General features: G+C 43.3%; 3 protein-coding genes across 5 annotated transcripts in view; 1 reads left to right on the top strand and 2 right to left on the bottom strand.

Annotated features, from left to right (window-relative positions):
- ST7L (suppression of tumorigenicity 7 like) overlaps window positions 1–7,085 on the bottom strand; it is a 149,510-nt gene extending 142,425 nt beyond the window's left edge. For 2 of the 3 annotated variants that reach the window (XM_066352861.1, XM_066352860.1), the window contains exons 1-2: window positions 6,273–7,085; window positions 4,440–4,522 (exon numbers count right to left, since the gene is read on the bottom strand). In XM_066352861.1, coding sequence (XP_066208958.1) covers window positions 4,440–4,522; window positions 6,273–6,480 — 291 coding nt within the window. In that variant the 5' untranslated portion in view covers window positions 6,481–7,085. The remainder of the gene's footprint in view (window positions 1–4,439; window positions 4,523–6,272) is intronic. The other variant, XM_066352862.1, reaches the window with a different exon arrangement.
- Window positions 7,086–7,098: 13 nt separating this feature from the next.
- Window positions 7,099–17,374, top strand: part of CAPZA1 (capping actin protein of muscle Z-line subunit alpha 1) — a 44,781-nt gene continuing 34,505 nt past the window's right edge. Inside the window, exon 1 of the mRNA XM_066352864.1 lies at window positions 7,099–7,254. Within this exon, the coding sequence (XP_066208961.1) occupies window positions 7,216–7,254 (39 nt within the window). The 5' untranslated portion in view covers window positions 7,099–7,215. The remainder of the gene's footprint in view (window positions 7,255–17,374) is intronic.
- LOC136383259 (large ribosomal subunit protein eL42-like) lies at window positions 10,571–11,076 on the bottom strand. Its single transcript, XM_066352913.1, has 2 exons — window positions 11,026–11,076; window positions 10,571–10,825 (listed from the first exon to the last, which is right to left on the bottom strand). The coding sequence occupies exons 1-2, from the start codon at window positions 11,074–11,076 to the stop codon at window positions 10,571–10,573; spliced, it is 306 nt and encodes a 101-aa protein (XP_066209010.1).

Raw genomic sequence — 17,374 nt, 5'->3', positions numbered from 1 at the left:
TGTTTATCTCCCTCTCCCTTCCACACTCTCTAAAATCTTTTTTTTTTTTTTTAGAAGAGAGAGTGAGGGAGAGAGGTACAGAAAGGAAGGGAGAGAGATGAGAAGCATCACCTTGTAGTTATGACACCATAATTGTTCATTGATTGGTTTCTCATATGTGCCTTGACCAGGGGGCTCCAGCTGAGCCAGTGACCCCTTGCTCCAGGCAGCGACCTTGGTCTCAAGCCAGCAACCTTGGGCTTAGAGCCAGCGACCTTTGGGCATAAGCCAGTGACCATGGGTCATGTCTATGATCCCACACTCAAGCCAGTGACGCTGTGCTCAAGCTGCTGAGACCATGCTCAAGCCGGATGAAACCATGCTCAAACTGGTGATCTCAAGGTTTCAAACCTGGGTCCTCAATGTCCCAGGTTGACATGCTATCAACTGAACCACCACTTGGTCAGGCATATGTACCTTTGAGCAAAAGTACTATGCCAGTATTTGGCAGTATTATTAATGCAGGTTAAGAGTCAGGTTGATTCCAATTATGAACCATTTAAAAATCTGGAGAATCACTTCTTTCTGTTTTCATGGTTTATCACTGTTACAAAAAGAGGAATCAAAAGCAGCTCTGTGCTGAATTGGCAGAATGTTTCATACCAAGACACTCCAACCTTCTCATATCCCTGGCTCCTGTGGGTTGCAGCTTAAATGACACATCCTTGGGGAACTTTCCCTGATTCCACAGAACAGAAAGCTGTACTCCCATTGACTCTCGTGTTTTTCTTTCAGAGTAATCTTTTTATTTGTAATCATTAGTTAAGCAACTAACTTTATATTGCTATTCTTCAAGCTCCCAAGCATACTACTCCTTCAGAAAGAAGTAACACAAACAACACAGCTAGCTTCCTCATTTCCTTCACAGTTTTACCAAAGAATCACTGTTTCAGTGTAGCCTTCCCTGGCTTCCCCGTCTAAAATTCCAACCTCCTCCTCTGACTCAACTCCTCATATGCCTCTTTCTGCTTCATTTTCTCCTTTAGCACTTGCCACTAACAGATAGAACATACTATTTGTTTCACTTATGTACCTTTATTGTATATTGCTCTATATAAGGTAAGTTCTACAAGGACAGGCTTTTTTTCTACTTTGTTCAGTGTTGTAAGCTCAGTGCTCAGAAACAGAGTGTGACACTCAGAGAATAGTCAATAAAAAAAACACTGACAAATGAATGAATCAACATCCATAATGACCTACTAATCACATTTCATGAGAGAAACAGAGTGTGACACTCAGAGAATAGTCAATAAAAAAAACACTAACAAATGAATGAATCAACATCCATAATCACCTACTAGATCACATTTCATGAGGGCAGACTGTGTGTCTGCCTGCTTACCATGGTATCCCCAACATCTGAAAGAGTGCCTAAGAGAAAAAAGGCTCTCTATAAATATATGTTGGATGAATAATCAATCAATATTAATCAATCAGAGACTTTACACATTAAAATTGTTCAAAACTGTAACTACTTTCTACATTTTGAGTGTAAAATAACTTTAATATCTTTTTCCTTTCATTCATGGACCATATCCTTAAAACGTCAACAGACTATTCTCCTGCCAAATGTAGTGGACAAACGTAATACTTTATTTCAAGGTAAGCAAACACATTCACAACTACTTAAAAATTTTTAATCTTTTTAAAAACTCTTTTGCTATGATCACAAAGGGCATCACACACACACAGAAATCAGCTTTTAAACCTTTACGAATGTTATTTCTTTTTTGCTTCAGTAAAGAATAGAACAAATATGTTACCAAGATGCCGAGGTATGAAGTCATTTTGCACTGCACTGCAGCCCAATTACTCCACTGAGTAAATGCTGTAATATTTACAGGACAGTGCTGGACATCGAGGTGCAGATTTTTTTCTATCATGCCACTAATATTCTATGCTCAGTAGAGAATGGAGTCTCTTCCTGCTCACTTTTACTGAGTTAGCAGGCAGTTAAATCACCACCAATATGGTTGTTGTTTGGCCTCTTTCATAATGTTTTACAAAGAATTGGGATGAAACTTCTTTAAAACAAGAGGGCCTGACCAGGCGGTTCCGCAATGGATAGGGCGTCGGGTTGGGATGCAGTGGACCCAGTTTCAAGATCCCGAGGTCACCAGCTTGAGCACGGGCTCATCTGGTTTGAGCAAAAAGCTCACCAGGTTGGACCCAAGGTCACTGGCTCGAACAAGGTGTTACTTGGTCTGCTGAAGGCCCGTGGTCAAGGCACATACGAGAAAGCAATCAATGAACAACTAAGGTGTCACAACAAAAAACTGATGATTGATTCTTCTAATCTCTCTCCATTCCTGTCTGTCTGTCCCTATCTATCCCTCTCTCTGACTCTCTATCTCTCTGCGCCTGTTTAAAAACAAAAACAAAAAATGAGGGAATCACAAAAGCAGAAATTTTTCATGTCACAGAAAAGAAAAGATTGATACTGGATCACAGTCAGGGACAGTAATCACAAAGGCAACGATGACAAACTGTCCTTTACTCTCTGAATTGTTTGTGGTTTTTATTAATTAATATATTAGTCTTCTTTACCTTTTGAGTCAACCTTATAACACAAATGAACAATGATAATAATTGCTAATACTTATCAAGCATTGTCCCAAGTTCTTGACATGCAGTATGGTCCTTAAATCCTCACAACTGAGTGCAGAGCGGTCACCTATTTCAGCTTTAAATAACTAGCTCTGGTTCCCCCCACCAGTACTTGGTACAGCTGGGGTTCTTACTCAGGTCTGCCTGACATCAGAGCTTCTAACCATTACAGGGCCGCCTCCCGAACGTACCTCAGTGTACGTGTATATGTAGGAGAGAGTGTGTGTGTACAAGTTTGCTAAGTCCAGGTGGTAGAAGAAATTATAAACATAATAACCTTTCCTAATGAAAAATCACCAGTATTGCCCAAAGTTATCAGCCAGTAAGTGGCAGAATCAAGCCTTAAAATCATATCTTCTAGTTCTAAGATTAATGCTTTTTCTACTTCATTCGCTGTTTAAGGTAGTTTATTTTCTTTATTTAGACTTATATGCTATTGACTAAATATGCTAAAATATGTTTAATTATGAGTAGCCTTTAAAAATCAATAAATTTTGAGGTTTGTATTAACCCGTAGTTTTCATCCTGAATTCCTCAATTTTTTTTTTAAGTCAAGAGAAAAATATCATGTCCGGCATTTCACTTAAACAAAGCAGTCAAGGGTTAGTCCTTATAAAAAAGGACAAAACCAAAACACTCCAATACAAATGCTATTCTTTCCATACAGCTGGAGAGCACCACCTAGAGGTGAGAACAAAGTACAAAAATATTCATGGTCTGTGCATGCCGTAATACTAAAGATTATTATGTGTAGCAGTATTTACCAAATTTTATTCGAGAAAACACTAGTCCCTAGAAATGTTAATACAGATTATAAAATTTAAAAAAAACTTTTTAATTAAAAATGCTACGGGCTCTGGCCGGTTGGCTCAGTGGTAAAGCGTGGGCCTGGCTTGCAGGAGTCCCGGGTTCGATTCCCCGCCAGGGCACACAGGAGAAGCTTCTCCACCCCTCCCCCTCTCCTTCCTCTCTGTCTCTCTCTTCCCCTCCCGCAGCCAAGTCTCCATTGGAGCAAAGTTGGCCCGGGCACTGAGGATGGCTCTATGGCCTCTGCCTCAGGCGTTAGAATGGCTCTGGTTGCAACAAGAGCAACACCCCAGATGGACAGAGCATCGCCCCCTGGTGGGCATGCTGGGTGGATCCCGGTTGGGCGCATGCGGGAGTCTGTCTGCCTCCCCGTTTCCAAATTCAGAAAAATACAAAAAAACAAAAAATATGCTAACGGGCCTGGCAGGGTAGTTCAGTTGGTTAGAGCATCATCCTCATATGCAAAGGTGGCTGATTTGACCCCCAGTCAGGGAACACACAAGAATCAGCCAGTGAATGCATAAAAGGTTGGAACAACAAATCGATGTCTCTCTCCCTCACTCTACCGTTCTTCCACTCTAAAATCAATTTTTAAAAAATTTAAAATCTGGCAATAATGGTTTGTACATCTCCATGGCAACAATCAGCTTTAGCCCCTTCTAGAAGGAGCATACATTGTCCAGTTTAACCTCAAAGTAAATAAGGAATTCAATTCTTATACTCTACCGGTTCACTCATTTTTGTTATCAAGCACAACTCTGAGTCTTGCGGACATTTAGGTGAAAACCTACCTCCTGGTCCCATTCAGAATACAAGTCTTTTATACGCAAATGGTTACTGACAATCTCTAAAAGTGGGAAGATGCAATAGTTTTTTAAATGATAACCACATTTTGAGAATGCTGGTCTGTATGTATTTATAATTATTGTAACCATAAAAAGATTTCATCTTTAGACAAACTAGAAAGCATGAAGGAAATTACTTACAAATATTAGTCCAGATATCAAAGAAGATGTTCCTGAAAGTGCCACATAGAATTTGGGCGTCAATGAATTTAAAAATACTGTCACTGGAAAAATGAAAAAAAAGAAATCAAAGTTTAAAAAACTGCAAGTTCAAAGTACTCAAATGACAAATATACATGTGTCTTTATGAGTGGACTACTGTAAGTGGATTAATATCTAGTATGAGATTCATCTGAGAAAGTTTCGTTGTTAAACTCAGCTTAAGTCCCATTATATCCTACCTTTAAAATTTTGCTTTCACACTTGTAAAGGGAGGATTGTATTCAGTTGATTTGTTAAATAAGCAAATCAAAATGAAATAATTTAGCTAGCTTTTGAAAATAAAACTAATAACTCTTACTTAAGAACTTTTGTGAATCTATAAGGATAAGCTAAAAACACTCCTGTTAAAAAGGAGGTTTAAAACTATTCTCTTAATTATTTTGGCAAGAAAGAAACCAGCTTTACAAATGAAAGAAAACAATGTATATAATTGGTATGTGAGCAAGAGAAGGAAAATATCAACAAAACAAATAAAACAAAGAGAGTAGCAACAAATTAAGTGTTCCTTCTGCAACTGACTCAAGGAAATGCAGGACCAGATTCCTCACATCAAATAGATGTCTCATAAATTTTAGGTTTTAGAGAGAAAGAAAACCTTGTAAAAATTAACAAGTCTCATCTAAATGATGTATACCTAGTTAACACTTCACTGAGTGTAAAAATCACCACCAGTAAGCCTGCACCAACCTGTTTCAGAGACACCAAATGAGCTCCTTGAAACAGCATCGGAGGGCCAATTCATTTAGCTTTAGTTTTAGTGTATTCATTATATCGGAATTTACACAATACCTATGTTCTAAAACTTCCAATATATTTCAGACCGTTATCTCAGTCTTTCGTGTCATCATCTCATGGAATAGAAAAGGGGACATTTGCCTTTTCTTGCTACAGAAAAATAAAGCACGGTCCTGAAAGTCACAGTCACCATGGAACAGAAACACCTCCATCTTGTTCTGAGGTTGCTGCTCAGAACTGGCGCTGAAACGCTGTCATTACAGGTTAAGCGGCCATGGCCTCCACCAGCCACTTTGTCCTGACTACTGCCTAAGGGTAGTATTTGCAGAACCCCACGGGGATCATCACTTCCCACGTGCCTTTAATCCGCGGCTCCGACTGCATAGCAAGCTCTCTGCCAATGTTGAAACAAAGAACTCAAGAAAGAACCCACTGCTGTTTGCGGCTCATTCTTTTTCCTGTCCTTTCCTATTTTATTACTCAAGATCAAGTACAACACAAAGGACAGAGAAAAATATCACGAGAACTACGTCTTGACAGAACTATATTTTAAAACAGGGCGAGGTTGGCCTTTTCTTTCTTTTAGCTGTTCGGCTCCAGGAGCGCTCATCTTTGTGGTGTGGGTTGGGGACCCCAAGATGACACTCAAATGAATGATTTTCCAGGGATCCTACCAACGGTGGGGGGGGGGGGGTATAAATTCTGCAGCCAAGTATGCAAGTACTGTCCTCTGTCGGGCCACCTGAAGTTGCAGCTTGTCAGGTGGCTTTTCCTCGGTGAACGAGGACAGCACGGAGAGGGCGGATCTTAGCTCCAGGGAGGAGCCGGGAGCTGCCGCTCGGGTTTGACAGTCAGCTGCGGAGTCGCGGCCCAAGCGAAAAAGAAGCCACTTGGTCGCGCACCAGCGACTCAGTCTCCGGAGCCGTCCGCCGGCCGCCGACTCTCTGCCCTGTGGCCCTTGCCGCCAGCACCTCTCCTGGCCCCCCACCCGTCCCCGGGGAAGTCTGGGTCTCTCACCCGCTGCCAAATTCTCACACAGCCTCAGCGGGACCCTCAGAGCGTAAAGCAGCCCCAGCCCCACCACGAACCACAGCGAGGCCCCAGTCCCCGACAGCCCGGCCCGCAGCCGCTCCCTCCAGCCCTGCGGCGGGCTCGGACCCGGAGCAGGTGCAGGAGGACAGGCCGCCGCGCTCGGGGCTGCACCCGCGCCGTCAGCGTCCGCCATCTTGCCGCTCGCTCAGGCGCCGGCAGCGGGGAGGGGAGGAGGGCAGGAAACCGGGACTCGGGAATCCTGGGATAGTGGCGGACCTGAAGCCGGCCTCTCTGAAGGCTGAGCGTCCCGGGGAGCGGGGACCGATTTGGAAGGTGAAGGACAGTCCCAGGATGGGGGCTACCTAGTCCTTCCGAGGGCGGGAAGGGCCGGATAGCGGCACCTACTCTGGAGAACCTGGCCTGAGACGGGACCTCGGAGTGAAGTGCTTCTGCTTCCATACGAGGGAGGGTCACCTTTCAACCCGCTTCCTCGGGTGGGAAAACCTACCGATCCAGCAGGGGCCGAGCAGCACGTAGCCTTTTGGACTCGGCTGCCATGGAAATCATGGGTACTGGGAAAACCTATGGGCGTAGCACCTGCTGTGCGGATGGCTGCAGCTCGGGCGCCTCACAACACTCTCACTGCGCCACACTGATGAATGGGGAACTGAATGTAACCCAGTCAGAACGACAGTAGACGTCAAATCCTTTAAGGCCGTGGCGACTTCCTGGGCGCTGGCTCCCGGAGCTATTTCCCCACCCCACGCACCGCGACCCTCCCCTCTCCCCGCGCCCATAACTGACATGGCGCCCTCTGGGTCGGCGTTTCCGGGCGGGTCCTTCCGACGGCCCCCGCGGTGAATCCATCCCTCAGCTTCCTTCCCGGCCTGCCTCGCGCCGGGGCCGGGCTGGGCCAGAGCAGCCCAAGATGGCCGACTTGGAGGATCGGGTGTCGGATGAGGAGAAGGTAAGGGGTGCGCCTCTGTCTCTCACCTCCTCCCGCGACAAGGAACGGGGGCCCGACCCGGCCGCAGAGGGAACCCCGGGAGGGTCCCCGGGAGAAAGAAGCTTCTGCGCCCGTGCAGGCATACGCTTTCGGCAGTTGGGACGCTTTCCTTTTGAGGGGCTTCCCTCCTTTCTGCTCACAGTGGCCCCAGTTCCTCATTTCTCAACTTTCTTTTCGTCCGGGCCCGAGGCACAGCCCAGTGGCCCTCCAGCCAGAGAGCAGACTTTCCCGTATTGAATCGAGGCTTTGGACTCTTCTCGGTAATTGAGAAGAGGGGACGATGGTGATGTCGTGACGGTTCGAGCAGCGGTTGTTTCACCGCCTTGAGCTGTTGGGGTTCACCCGGTCCCCCCACTTTTAGATATGATGGAGGCTAGTTTAGGGCGAGCCACTTCCTGGTCACGGTGACCTCTTAACTTCCCTTTCGCTCCACCTTACCCAGGAAGTGATCTTGCTGTCGCGACTCCTCGACAGAGAGGGGTCCCTCTGTGCTGTCCGCCTCTCCACGCATCACCACGCATCACCGCTTTTGTCACAAACCAGAGAGCTGAACTAATTCTCAGGAGTACGTGTATCAGCCTCAGGACATTGGGTCCAGAATGGGAGCACCACTCTTTCCTAGACAGTCCCTTGATTGTATGAGTGTGCATAGGATCCCGAGGTGACCCATCCCTGCTTCTTCCATCCTCTTAACGATAATCATTGGGAGATAAGTTTTCAGTTTCTCTTTAACTGAGTAAGATTAGCCAACGGATTTTTTTTTTCTTTACAACAGTAAGACTATATATAGCACATAAACCCCATGTTCACACATTCAAGTCTGGACAAAGCATCGTGTCTTTGATGCTCCCCTGGCATGTCTTTGATTAGTGTTGAGTTTGTCAGTATGCCATTTGTGTACTTATTTCTTCAAAAGTGCCTTAAATACAAGAGCATATTCTGTTTTAGATGGAATAACTATTTCTTTTTAATTTGACAACTGCATACCTTTCTTGACAGTTTGTCAGGCTTTTCAGTTACTACTTGATATTTAGGGCCTGTAGAAATTAGAATGATTTCACTAGATGCCTCGCTATAGGACAAGAATTATTCTTTTGTTTCCTATACTGGGTTTTAGAAAATGTGCTCTTTAAATGTATCTTGGCTCTTTCTTTTTTCTTCAAAAATAGAGATTGGATGGTGGAGGGAACTTTGTGATCCAGGAGTCCTCTGTACAGAATAGTTTGTTACACTGCACCTATGTATGTCATATCATTTTGTAATTCCAAAGAATATGCTAAACACAATATTGAACATCACTTTAGCATGAAATTTTCGCTTTTTTGGGAAGTTTTCATAAATGTGTAAGGTTAGGGGGAGAGAGGCATTTCATGTGAACTTATGCTGGAGAGAAAATTATAATTAATCCTTGTTCTAAGGCAAACAGTTATGATTCAGATGAAATAAAATTATAGTGAAAATCATGGGCTAACAAGCCCAACTGTGAATCCATTTATTTTAAACAAAAATGTATTATAGCTCTGGGTGGTTGGCTCAGTGGTAGAGTGTGCTCTGGCGTGTGAAGTCCCAGGTTTGATTCCTGGCCAGGGCACACAGGAGAAGCACCCATCTGCTTCTCCACCCTTCCCCCTCTCCTTCCTCTCTGTCTCTCTCTTCCCCTCCCACAGCCAAGGCTCCATTGGAGTAAAGTTGGCCCAGGAGCTGAGGACTGCTACGTGGCCTCTGCCTAAGGTGCTAGAATGGCTGGGATTGCAGCAGAGCAAAGACCCCTGGGGGGCATGCTGGGTGGATCCCTGTGGGGTGCATGAGGGAGTCTGTTTGTTTGCCTCCCTTGCCCTCCCTGCTTCTCACTTGGGAGGTTGGGGGGGATTGTTACAACAAAATTTTCTGTTCATTTAAATAACAATAAACAAAGTTTATTGTGGGGAAACAACAGTCCATTTACCAGTACTGTCAAGTTTTTGTCTTTGACACTGGGTTAGTATACCTTTTTAATTAAGCTTGGGAAAATATGTATGTATTTCAAAGTGTAGATTAAGATAACTTGGATATTGACAGTGTTTAATTAAATAACAGTAGTGATTTTATAATGGCAGATCTGACCATGTGCCTCTTATCCCCAGTATACTTCTTTTGTTGCTTAATTTTAATGATAATAGTAAGCAAATCAAAATAAGGTAAATCTGCCAAAAAATGTTCATGAATTTCATGTTTAGTCAACAGATTTTAGATTAACTGCATTGTCTTCATTGGTGTGGATAATTAATAACTGATGGTGTAAATGTTGTGATGAATCCAGATGATTTGAGATTTATGAAATTCTGTTAGATTCTTATTCAGAGACAGAGATGAAACTGGCCTGTATTTCTGTGTTGTGGATCTGTAAGTAAAAAGAAAGGAAGGGCTTTGACTTGTAAGATTTCTTCAGTTGTCCTCAGCTTCATGCCCCTTCTTCCTCCAGGCTTCTGATTGCTTTTAACTGAATTCAAGAATCGAGAAAGTACTTTCCTAACAAGACTTGTTGATATAAATATCTCAGTCTTCAGAAACAATCAGTAACCCTTAAATGCGATTCTTATCTTATAACATTTTCATTACCACGGCACTATTACAGATTTTTAAAAGATAATTTTAGCCTTAATTTGTGGTCATTCTTCCTAAAAGAAACTCTAAAGTTTCCATTGTTTTCTCTTTTTAACCAAGACCTCAACTGCATTTGATTTGGGTTTTTTTAAGTCCTATGTGTCGTGATGCCAAATGTATTTTAATATAGCTTTATATCCTGGCTATATTTTCTGAGAGCAGTGAACCCAGAGGTGTATTTAGTGGTGGTATTCTCTAATTTCCTTGCAAGTATTTTTGTAAAAGTTTGTAATAACAACCATTGTCAATAACTAACTGCTGAAGTTTTTATCACTTTATAAAGAGGAAGTTGGGTTTTTTAACTTCTGCATTGTTACCTGAAATGGTCATGATGAGCTGCCTACATAAAACAGGAAGTAGAAAGTGTAATAACTTGTAGAAATTATGCTTTAGTTTTATCCTCGCATTCAGTTTCTGAGAGTGAACTCGACTCTTCTAGTTAGCTAACTAAGGCCCTTTAGTTACTTGGTTCCAAATGCTTAAAACCAAAATGGCAAGATAACATGATTAGGAAACTGGAAATATAAGATGACCACTTGTTGGGTTCTTCCCATGTCTGTTTCCTTTATTTCATTAGTCAGCATTTCTTTCTCCTCAAGATTTTATTGTCACATAATAAAACAAAAGAGTAAACTCAGAACTGGATCTCTTGGCCCTTTCTCTTATCTCCTCCCAGTTCAGAATGCTTGCATCTCTTAGTAACCAGCCTTCTCTTTGATCTGCAGGTGGGCTCAACACATTCAAGCCTCAGCACAATCTTCTTTGTAGTTTTAGACGTTTTGCAGAAAATTGGCTTAGTCTGCCCACCATAGCCACTCTGCTTCCTGTCCCTGCGCATGCAGAGAGGATTCTTGCCCTTTTTGTACTGTGTTCCTTTGTGAGGTTGATGCTTGCCACACTTCTTTTATTTTTTAAAATTTTATTTATTGATTTATAGAGAAAGGACGGAGAAAGAGAGGGGAGAAGCAGGAAGCATAAACTCATAGTATTTGCTTCCTGTGTGCCTTGACTGGGCAAGCCCAGGGATTTGAACTGGCGACCTCTGTGTTCCTGATCAGTGCTTTATATGCTGCGCCACTAAGGTCGGGCATTGCCACACTTCTTACATAAAGTTAGGCGGGTTTTAGGAATGTTCAACATGTTTGCACCAGCATGGAAAGCTGATTCAGCATTTTAAAAACATAAATGCAGAGAGAGTTTTAAGGCTGGAAAAAAAGTGTGATTAGTATATTTTTTCCCTTCAGCCTAACTAGTGAAATATGTTGGTACAACCTCTAAAATACCATAACTGAACAATGGATCTGTGTGCTTTAAAATGATAACATCTTTCAGGCACTTTCTGAAAAATAGCTTTATCAAAAATATACGAGAGAAGTAGGAAATGTTTTAAGTGAATAGAAAATGGCCCTGTTAGAGCTCATGAAAAATACTTACACTTTTTTTTTTTTTTTTTGCATTTTTCTGAAGCTGGAAACGGAGAGACAGTCAGACAGACTCCCGCATGCGCCCCACCGGGATCCACCCGGCATGCCCACCATGGGGCAACGCTCTGCCCACCAGGGGGCGATGCTCTGCCCATCCTGGGCGTCGCCATGTTGCGACCAGAGCCACTCTAGCGCCTGAGGCAGGGGCCACAGAGCCATCCCCAGCGCCTGGGCCATCTTTGCTCCAATGGAGCCTTGGCTGCGGGAGGGGAAGAGAGAGACAGAGAGGAAGGTGCGGCGGAGGGGTGGAGAAGCAAATGGGCACTTCTCCTGTGTGCCCTGGCCGGAAATCGAACCCGGGTCCTCCGCACGCTAGGCCGACGCTCTACCGCTGAGCCAACAGGCCAGGGCAATACTTACACTTTTAAACTAAATTTTCTGGATTTTGATTACCTCTTTAATTTAGTAGATGAGTTGTTATCCATATTGGATGAAGAAAGCCCTAATGCTTATTTGCCTTGGTATTTTCTAAGAAGTCATCAATTAGCACTAACACTTCCATTCTTCTGTCTTCTCTTTTTCAGTTAGCTTTGCTGAGTAGTCATGTAATTTGTTATAAAATCCTTCAACAAGAGCATAAAGTCTAAGCAGTTACAAGCTCAGATACTCAATCTTTGGTTAAAAGCAGGGGTCCCCAAACTAGGGCCCAGGGCCGCATGCAGCCCCCTGAGGCCATTTACCCGGCCCCACCGCACTTCCGGAAGGGGCACCTCTTTCATTGGTGGTCAGTGAGAGCATAGTTCCCATTGAAATACTGGTCAGTTTGTTGATTTAAATTTACTTGTTCTTTATTTTAAATATTGTATTTGTTCCCGTTTTGTTTTTTTACTTTAAAATAAGATATGTGCAGTGTGCATAGGGATTTGTTCATAGTTTTTTTTATAGCCTGGCCCTCCAACGGACTGAGGGACAGTGAACTGGCCCCCTGTGTAAAAAGTTTGGGGACCCCTGATTAAAAGTATAGGTTTATTATAATTTTTTTTTAGAACATCTAGCTATTTTTATTAGGACCAGCATTTATGCTAAGCAAAATATTGTAATTTGTCAGACAATTCAGACCCTATGTTTGTCTGTTTCAGAAGCCATGCTTTTTTCACTACATTTAAAGATAATTAAAAATAGAGGCCTCCGCCTGACCTGTGGTGGCGCAGTGGGGTGGGGTGTCAATCTGGAACACTGAGGTCGCAGGTTTGAAGCCCTGGGCTTGCCTGGTCAGGGCATATATGGGAGTTGATGCTTCCTGCTCCTCCTTCTCTCTCTCTCTCTCTCTCTCTCTCTCTCTCTCTCCTCTCTGAAAATTGAATAAATAAAGTCTTTAAAAAAAATAGAGCCTGGCCTGTGGTGGTGCAGTGGATAAAGTGTCGACCTGGAAATGCTGAGGTCGCCGGTTCGAAACCCTTGGCTTGCCTGGTCATGGCACATACGGGAGTTGATGCTTCCAGCTCCTCCCCCTTTCTCTCTCTCCCTCTCTCTCTCCTCTCTAAAAATTAATAAATAAAATTAAAAAAAAAAGAGTATAAGATTTCTCATTTTCTTAAATAAATACGTACATAAATGTCCTTATATGAATCAGCTTCTGAAAGTAAAGTCTGGATAGGGAAAATTACTCATGATACGGAAGTCAATTTGACTACTTGGGGATTTCTGAACTAGGTGATAACTGTAATCTGCATTACTGTTATTTTCCCTCCTCCTCATCAGAACTTCCTGTCAACCTCAGCATCTCTGTTCATCCCCGTATTTAGTCACGCAGGCTCGGAATGTTAGCATTATTGTTTTCACCTTCTTTTCTCTCACGTTCAATTCGTATTCCAGTCCTGTTCATTCTTCCTTCCTGTTATTAGATTCTGTTCCTCCATTTAAAAATTATTTTAGTTATATAGGAACTATAATCACATGCTTAAAATTAAAATGGTAGGAAAGAGCATAAGTAAAAAGTCCCCTCCCACTCGTTTTCCATCCACCCAGTTCCCGAGATGGGAACATACCAGTTTCTTTTTTTTTTTTTCAGGGACAGAGAGAGAGTTAGAGAGAGGGATAGATAGGGACAGACAGACAGGAACGGAGAGAGAGATGAGAAGCATCAATCATCAGTTTTTCGTTGCGACACCTTAGTTGTTCATTGATTGCTTTCTCATATGTGCCTTGACCGCGGGCCTTCAGCAGACTGAGTAACCCCTTGCTTGAGCCAGTGACCTTGGGTCCAAGCTGGTAAGCTTTTTTGCTCAAGCCAGATGAGCCCGCTCTCAAGCTGGCAACCTCTTGGGTCTCGAACCTGGGTCCTCTGCATCCCAGTCCGATGCTCTATCCACTGCGCCACCACCTGGTCAGGCCATACCAGTTTCTTTTGTATCTTACTTTTCAGTTAACATATCTAATCTGTCTACATTTCTTCTACCGTTGTTTTCATTCAGGACCGTTTTTTAAGCTTGCCTTTTTTTTTTCTTTTTTTTTGTGACAGAGGGAGGGACAGATAGGGTCAGACAGAAAGGCAGAAAGGGAGAGAGATGAGAAGCATCAATTCTTTGTTGTGGCACCTAGGTTCATTGATTGCTTTCTCATATGTGCCTTGACTGGGGGGCTACCGCAGACCGAGTGACCCCTTGCTCAAACCAATAACCCTGAGCTCAAGCTGGTGAGCTTTGCTTAAACTGGCGACCTTGGGGCTTTGAACCTGGGTCCTCCACATCCCAGTCCAACGCTCTATCTACTGCACCACTGCCTGGTCAGGCAAGCTTGACTTTTTTTTATAAAGTGCAGGTCACATCACTTTTTAAATCTTTTTTTTTTTTTTAATATTTAGTTATTATCTTGGCTGAACAGCTCGGTTGGTTAGAGCATCATCGCAAAGCACAGAGGTGGCTGGTTCGATCCCGTCAGGGCACATACAGGAACAAATTGATGTTCCTGTCTCTCTCTCTTTCTCCCCCTTCCTCTCTCACTAAAATCGGTCAATAAAATTTTTTAACAAGTGTATTCTAAAAGATAATTTTTAATTGATTTTTTTAAAGTGAGAGGTAGGGTGGGGAAGAGAGAAATACTGATTTGTTGTTTCATTTATGCATTCATTGGTTGATTTTTGTATGTGCCTTGACTGGGGATCGAACCCACAACCTTGGCATGTTGGGATGACACTAATCAACTGAGCTACTTGGCCAGGGCAAGCTTGAATTATTTTATTTAAAATGTTTATTTTACTGATTTTAGAGAGAGGAAGGGAGAAAGCAGGAAAGAGAGCAGGAACACCTGTTCCTCCTGTATGTGCCCTGACCGGGGCTTGAACTGGCAACCTCTACACTTCGGGATGATCCTCTACCAACTGAGCTATCAGCCAGAGCAGCTTGAATTATTTTTTTTTATTTTTTTCATTTTTCTGAAGCTGGAAACGGGGAGAGACAGTCAGACAGACTCCCGCATGCGCCCGACCGGGATCCACCCGGCACGCCCACCATGGGGCGATGCTCTGCCCACCAGGGGGCGATAATCTGCCCATCCTGGGCGTTGCCATGTTGCGACCAGAGCCACTCTAGCGCCTGAGGCAGAGGCCACAGAGCCATCCCCAGCGCCTGGGTCATCTTTGCTCCAATGGAGCCTTGGCTGCGGGAGGGGAAGAGAGAGACAGAGAGGAAAGCGCGGCGGAGGGGTGGAGAAGCATATGGGCGCTTCTCCTGTGTGCCCTGGCCGGGAATCGAACCCAGGTCCTCTGCACGCTAGGCCGACGCTCTACCGCTGAGCCAACCGGCCAGGGCTTGAATTATTTTTAACAGCATTTTAAATTGTTCTCTTTGCCTCTAGCCTCTCCGTTCTTACTACATTTTCACAATTTATCAGATTTTTTTTTTTTTTTTGGTATTTTTCCGAAGCCAGAAACGGGGAGGCAGTCAGACAGACTCCCACATGTGCCTGACCAGGATCCACCCAGCATGCCCACCAGGGGGCGATGTTCTGCCCATCTGAGGTGTCGCTCTGTTGCAACCAGACCCACTCTAGTGCCTGAGGCAGAGGCCACAGAGCCATCCTCAGTGCCCGAGCCAACTTTGCTCCAGTGGAGCCTCGGCTGCGGGAGGGGAAGAGAGAGACAGAGAGGAAGGAGAGGGGGAGGGGTGGAGAAGCAGATGGGTGCTTCTCCTGTGTACCCTGGCCGGGAATTGAACCTGGGACTCCTGCACGCCAGGCCGACGCTCTATCAGTGAGCCAACCAGCCAGGGCCTTTATCAGAATTCTTTACGCTACTAAATTTTGAGCTGTCCGTAAAATTTATCTTTGCTGTAACTACATAAACATATTGTAAGGGCAGTGTCTATGAGATAGATTGTTGGCTGAGTGGATTATATGATGGGTTTTTTATTATTATTGATTTGAGAGAGAGAGAAAAAAACATCGACTTGTTGTTGCACTCATTTATGCATTTATTGGTTTATTCCTTTATATGCCTTGACCAGGGATCACATCTGCAACCTTGGCATATTGGGATAATACTCTAATCAACGAGCTACTGGGCCAGGGTGATTTATATGATATAGTTTAAGTCATGGTATAATATATAAGGAAGAACACAGCATAATAACAGACTGCACGAAAGAAAAGTGGTGGATTTGTATGAATATGAGAGAACTTTGCCTTGTGACTTGTTTGGCCTCTAAATAACATTTAAGTGCTTGTTATGTGCTAGATACTTTATGCATTAACATGTATTCATCTCAGAACATCTCCATAGGGTAGTTACTTAGGTTATCCTTATTTTACAGTTTAATAAACTGAGGCACATTTAAGTTTAAAAATATGACCGAGTGTCCAGAACTACTAATAGTAGGGCCAGATACATTCCTGGCAACCTGTTTCCAGACCCTTGCATGCTCTTACTCACTCTGATTCCTTTGAATAGATAATTAGTAATGAATTCAGATGGCAGTTCTACTGAAATATTGTATTGATACAGCCTTAGACAGCAATCAAGTTTAATGGTATAGTAATATATGTACATATATTAGGGGCTATTTCAAAGTGGATATGAAGCAATAAAATATCCCCTAATTTTTGTGAGTGGTTTGTAGATGCTTCTATAGACACTGAAACATTGTGTTTTCTGGTTGTGATTGTATTGTAGTTACTGCTAAATTAGCTTAGTGCTTTTTTGAGCTTCTTCAAGTGTGCCACTAAAAATCCTAGCACAGTACTTAAAATGTGTTACACACTCAATGTTGAGAAACATGACTTTAGGTATTTAAAGATCACGAAAGTCCTCTGGACAAAGTCAGTGACACTGTCTTAACCTTTTGGATGGACAAAGACTTGACACTGGGTGGGGTGAGGTGAACACAATACAGTGTACAAAGATGTGTTGTAGAATTGGAGGCACTTGAAACCTGTGTATTTGTTTTTAAGTGTCACCCCAATAAATTCAATTAAAAAGAAGAACCTTTTAATTTGACAGTACCTTAGAACACTCTTGACTAAAATAGAGTCACTGGTGTGTTTCTTTCAAAAGCAGATTTGAGTTCTATCCTAGAACAACTGAATCAGAATTTGGAGAGATGTATACTCAGTAATTTTTAAATAAGCTTCCCAACAATTCTTGTGCAACTCAAGAAACACTCTCCAAATCTTAGTCCTGCCTGGAAAGTCCGGAAGCTTGATTCATCAGGATACTGAAACTAGATCTCTCGAGAATAAACTCGTTTTAGCTAGACTGATGAATCTAATGTGTAAAAGTACAATAACATCTAATTTAGTAAATACAGTGGGACTAGATTATTTTTTCAGGTAGGTCAGTCACAAGGGAAATCAAATTATATATTTTTTATAGCATCAAATCAGGACCAGGGAAGTTAAGAGTAGTCTAAGTGGCCCTGGCTGGTTAGCTCAGTGGTAGAGTGTCGGCCTGGCGTGCGGGAGTCCCAGGTTCAATTCCTGGCCAGGGCATGCTGGGTGGATCCCGTTCGGGCGCTTGCGGG

This window comes from Saccopteryx leptura, chromosome 11 (genome assembly GCF_036850995.1).
Source record: "Saccopteryx leptura isolate mSacLep1 chromosome 11, mSacLep1_pri_phased_curated, whole genome shotgun sequence".
Lineage (NCBI taxonomy): Eukaryota > Metazoa > Chordata > Mammalia > Chiroptera > Emballonuridae > Saccopteryx > Saccopteryx leptura.
The sequence above is the reverse complement of the archived record's forward strand: the minus strand, read 5'-3'. Positions and strand labels throughout refer to the sequence as shown.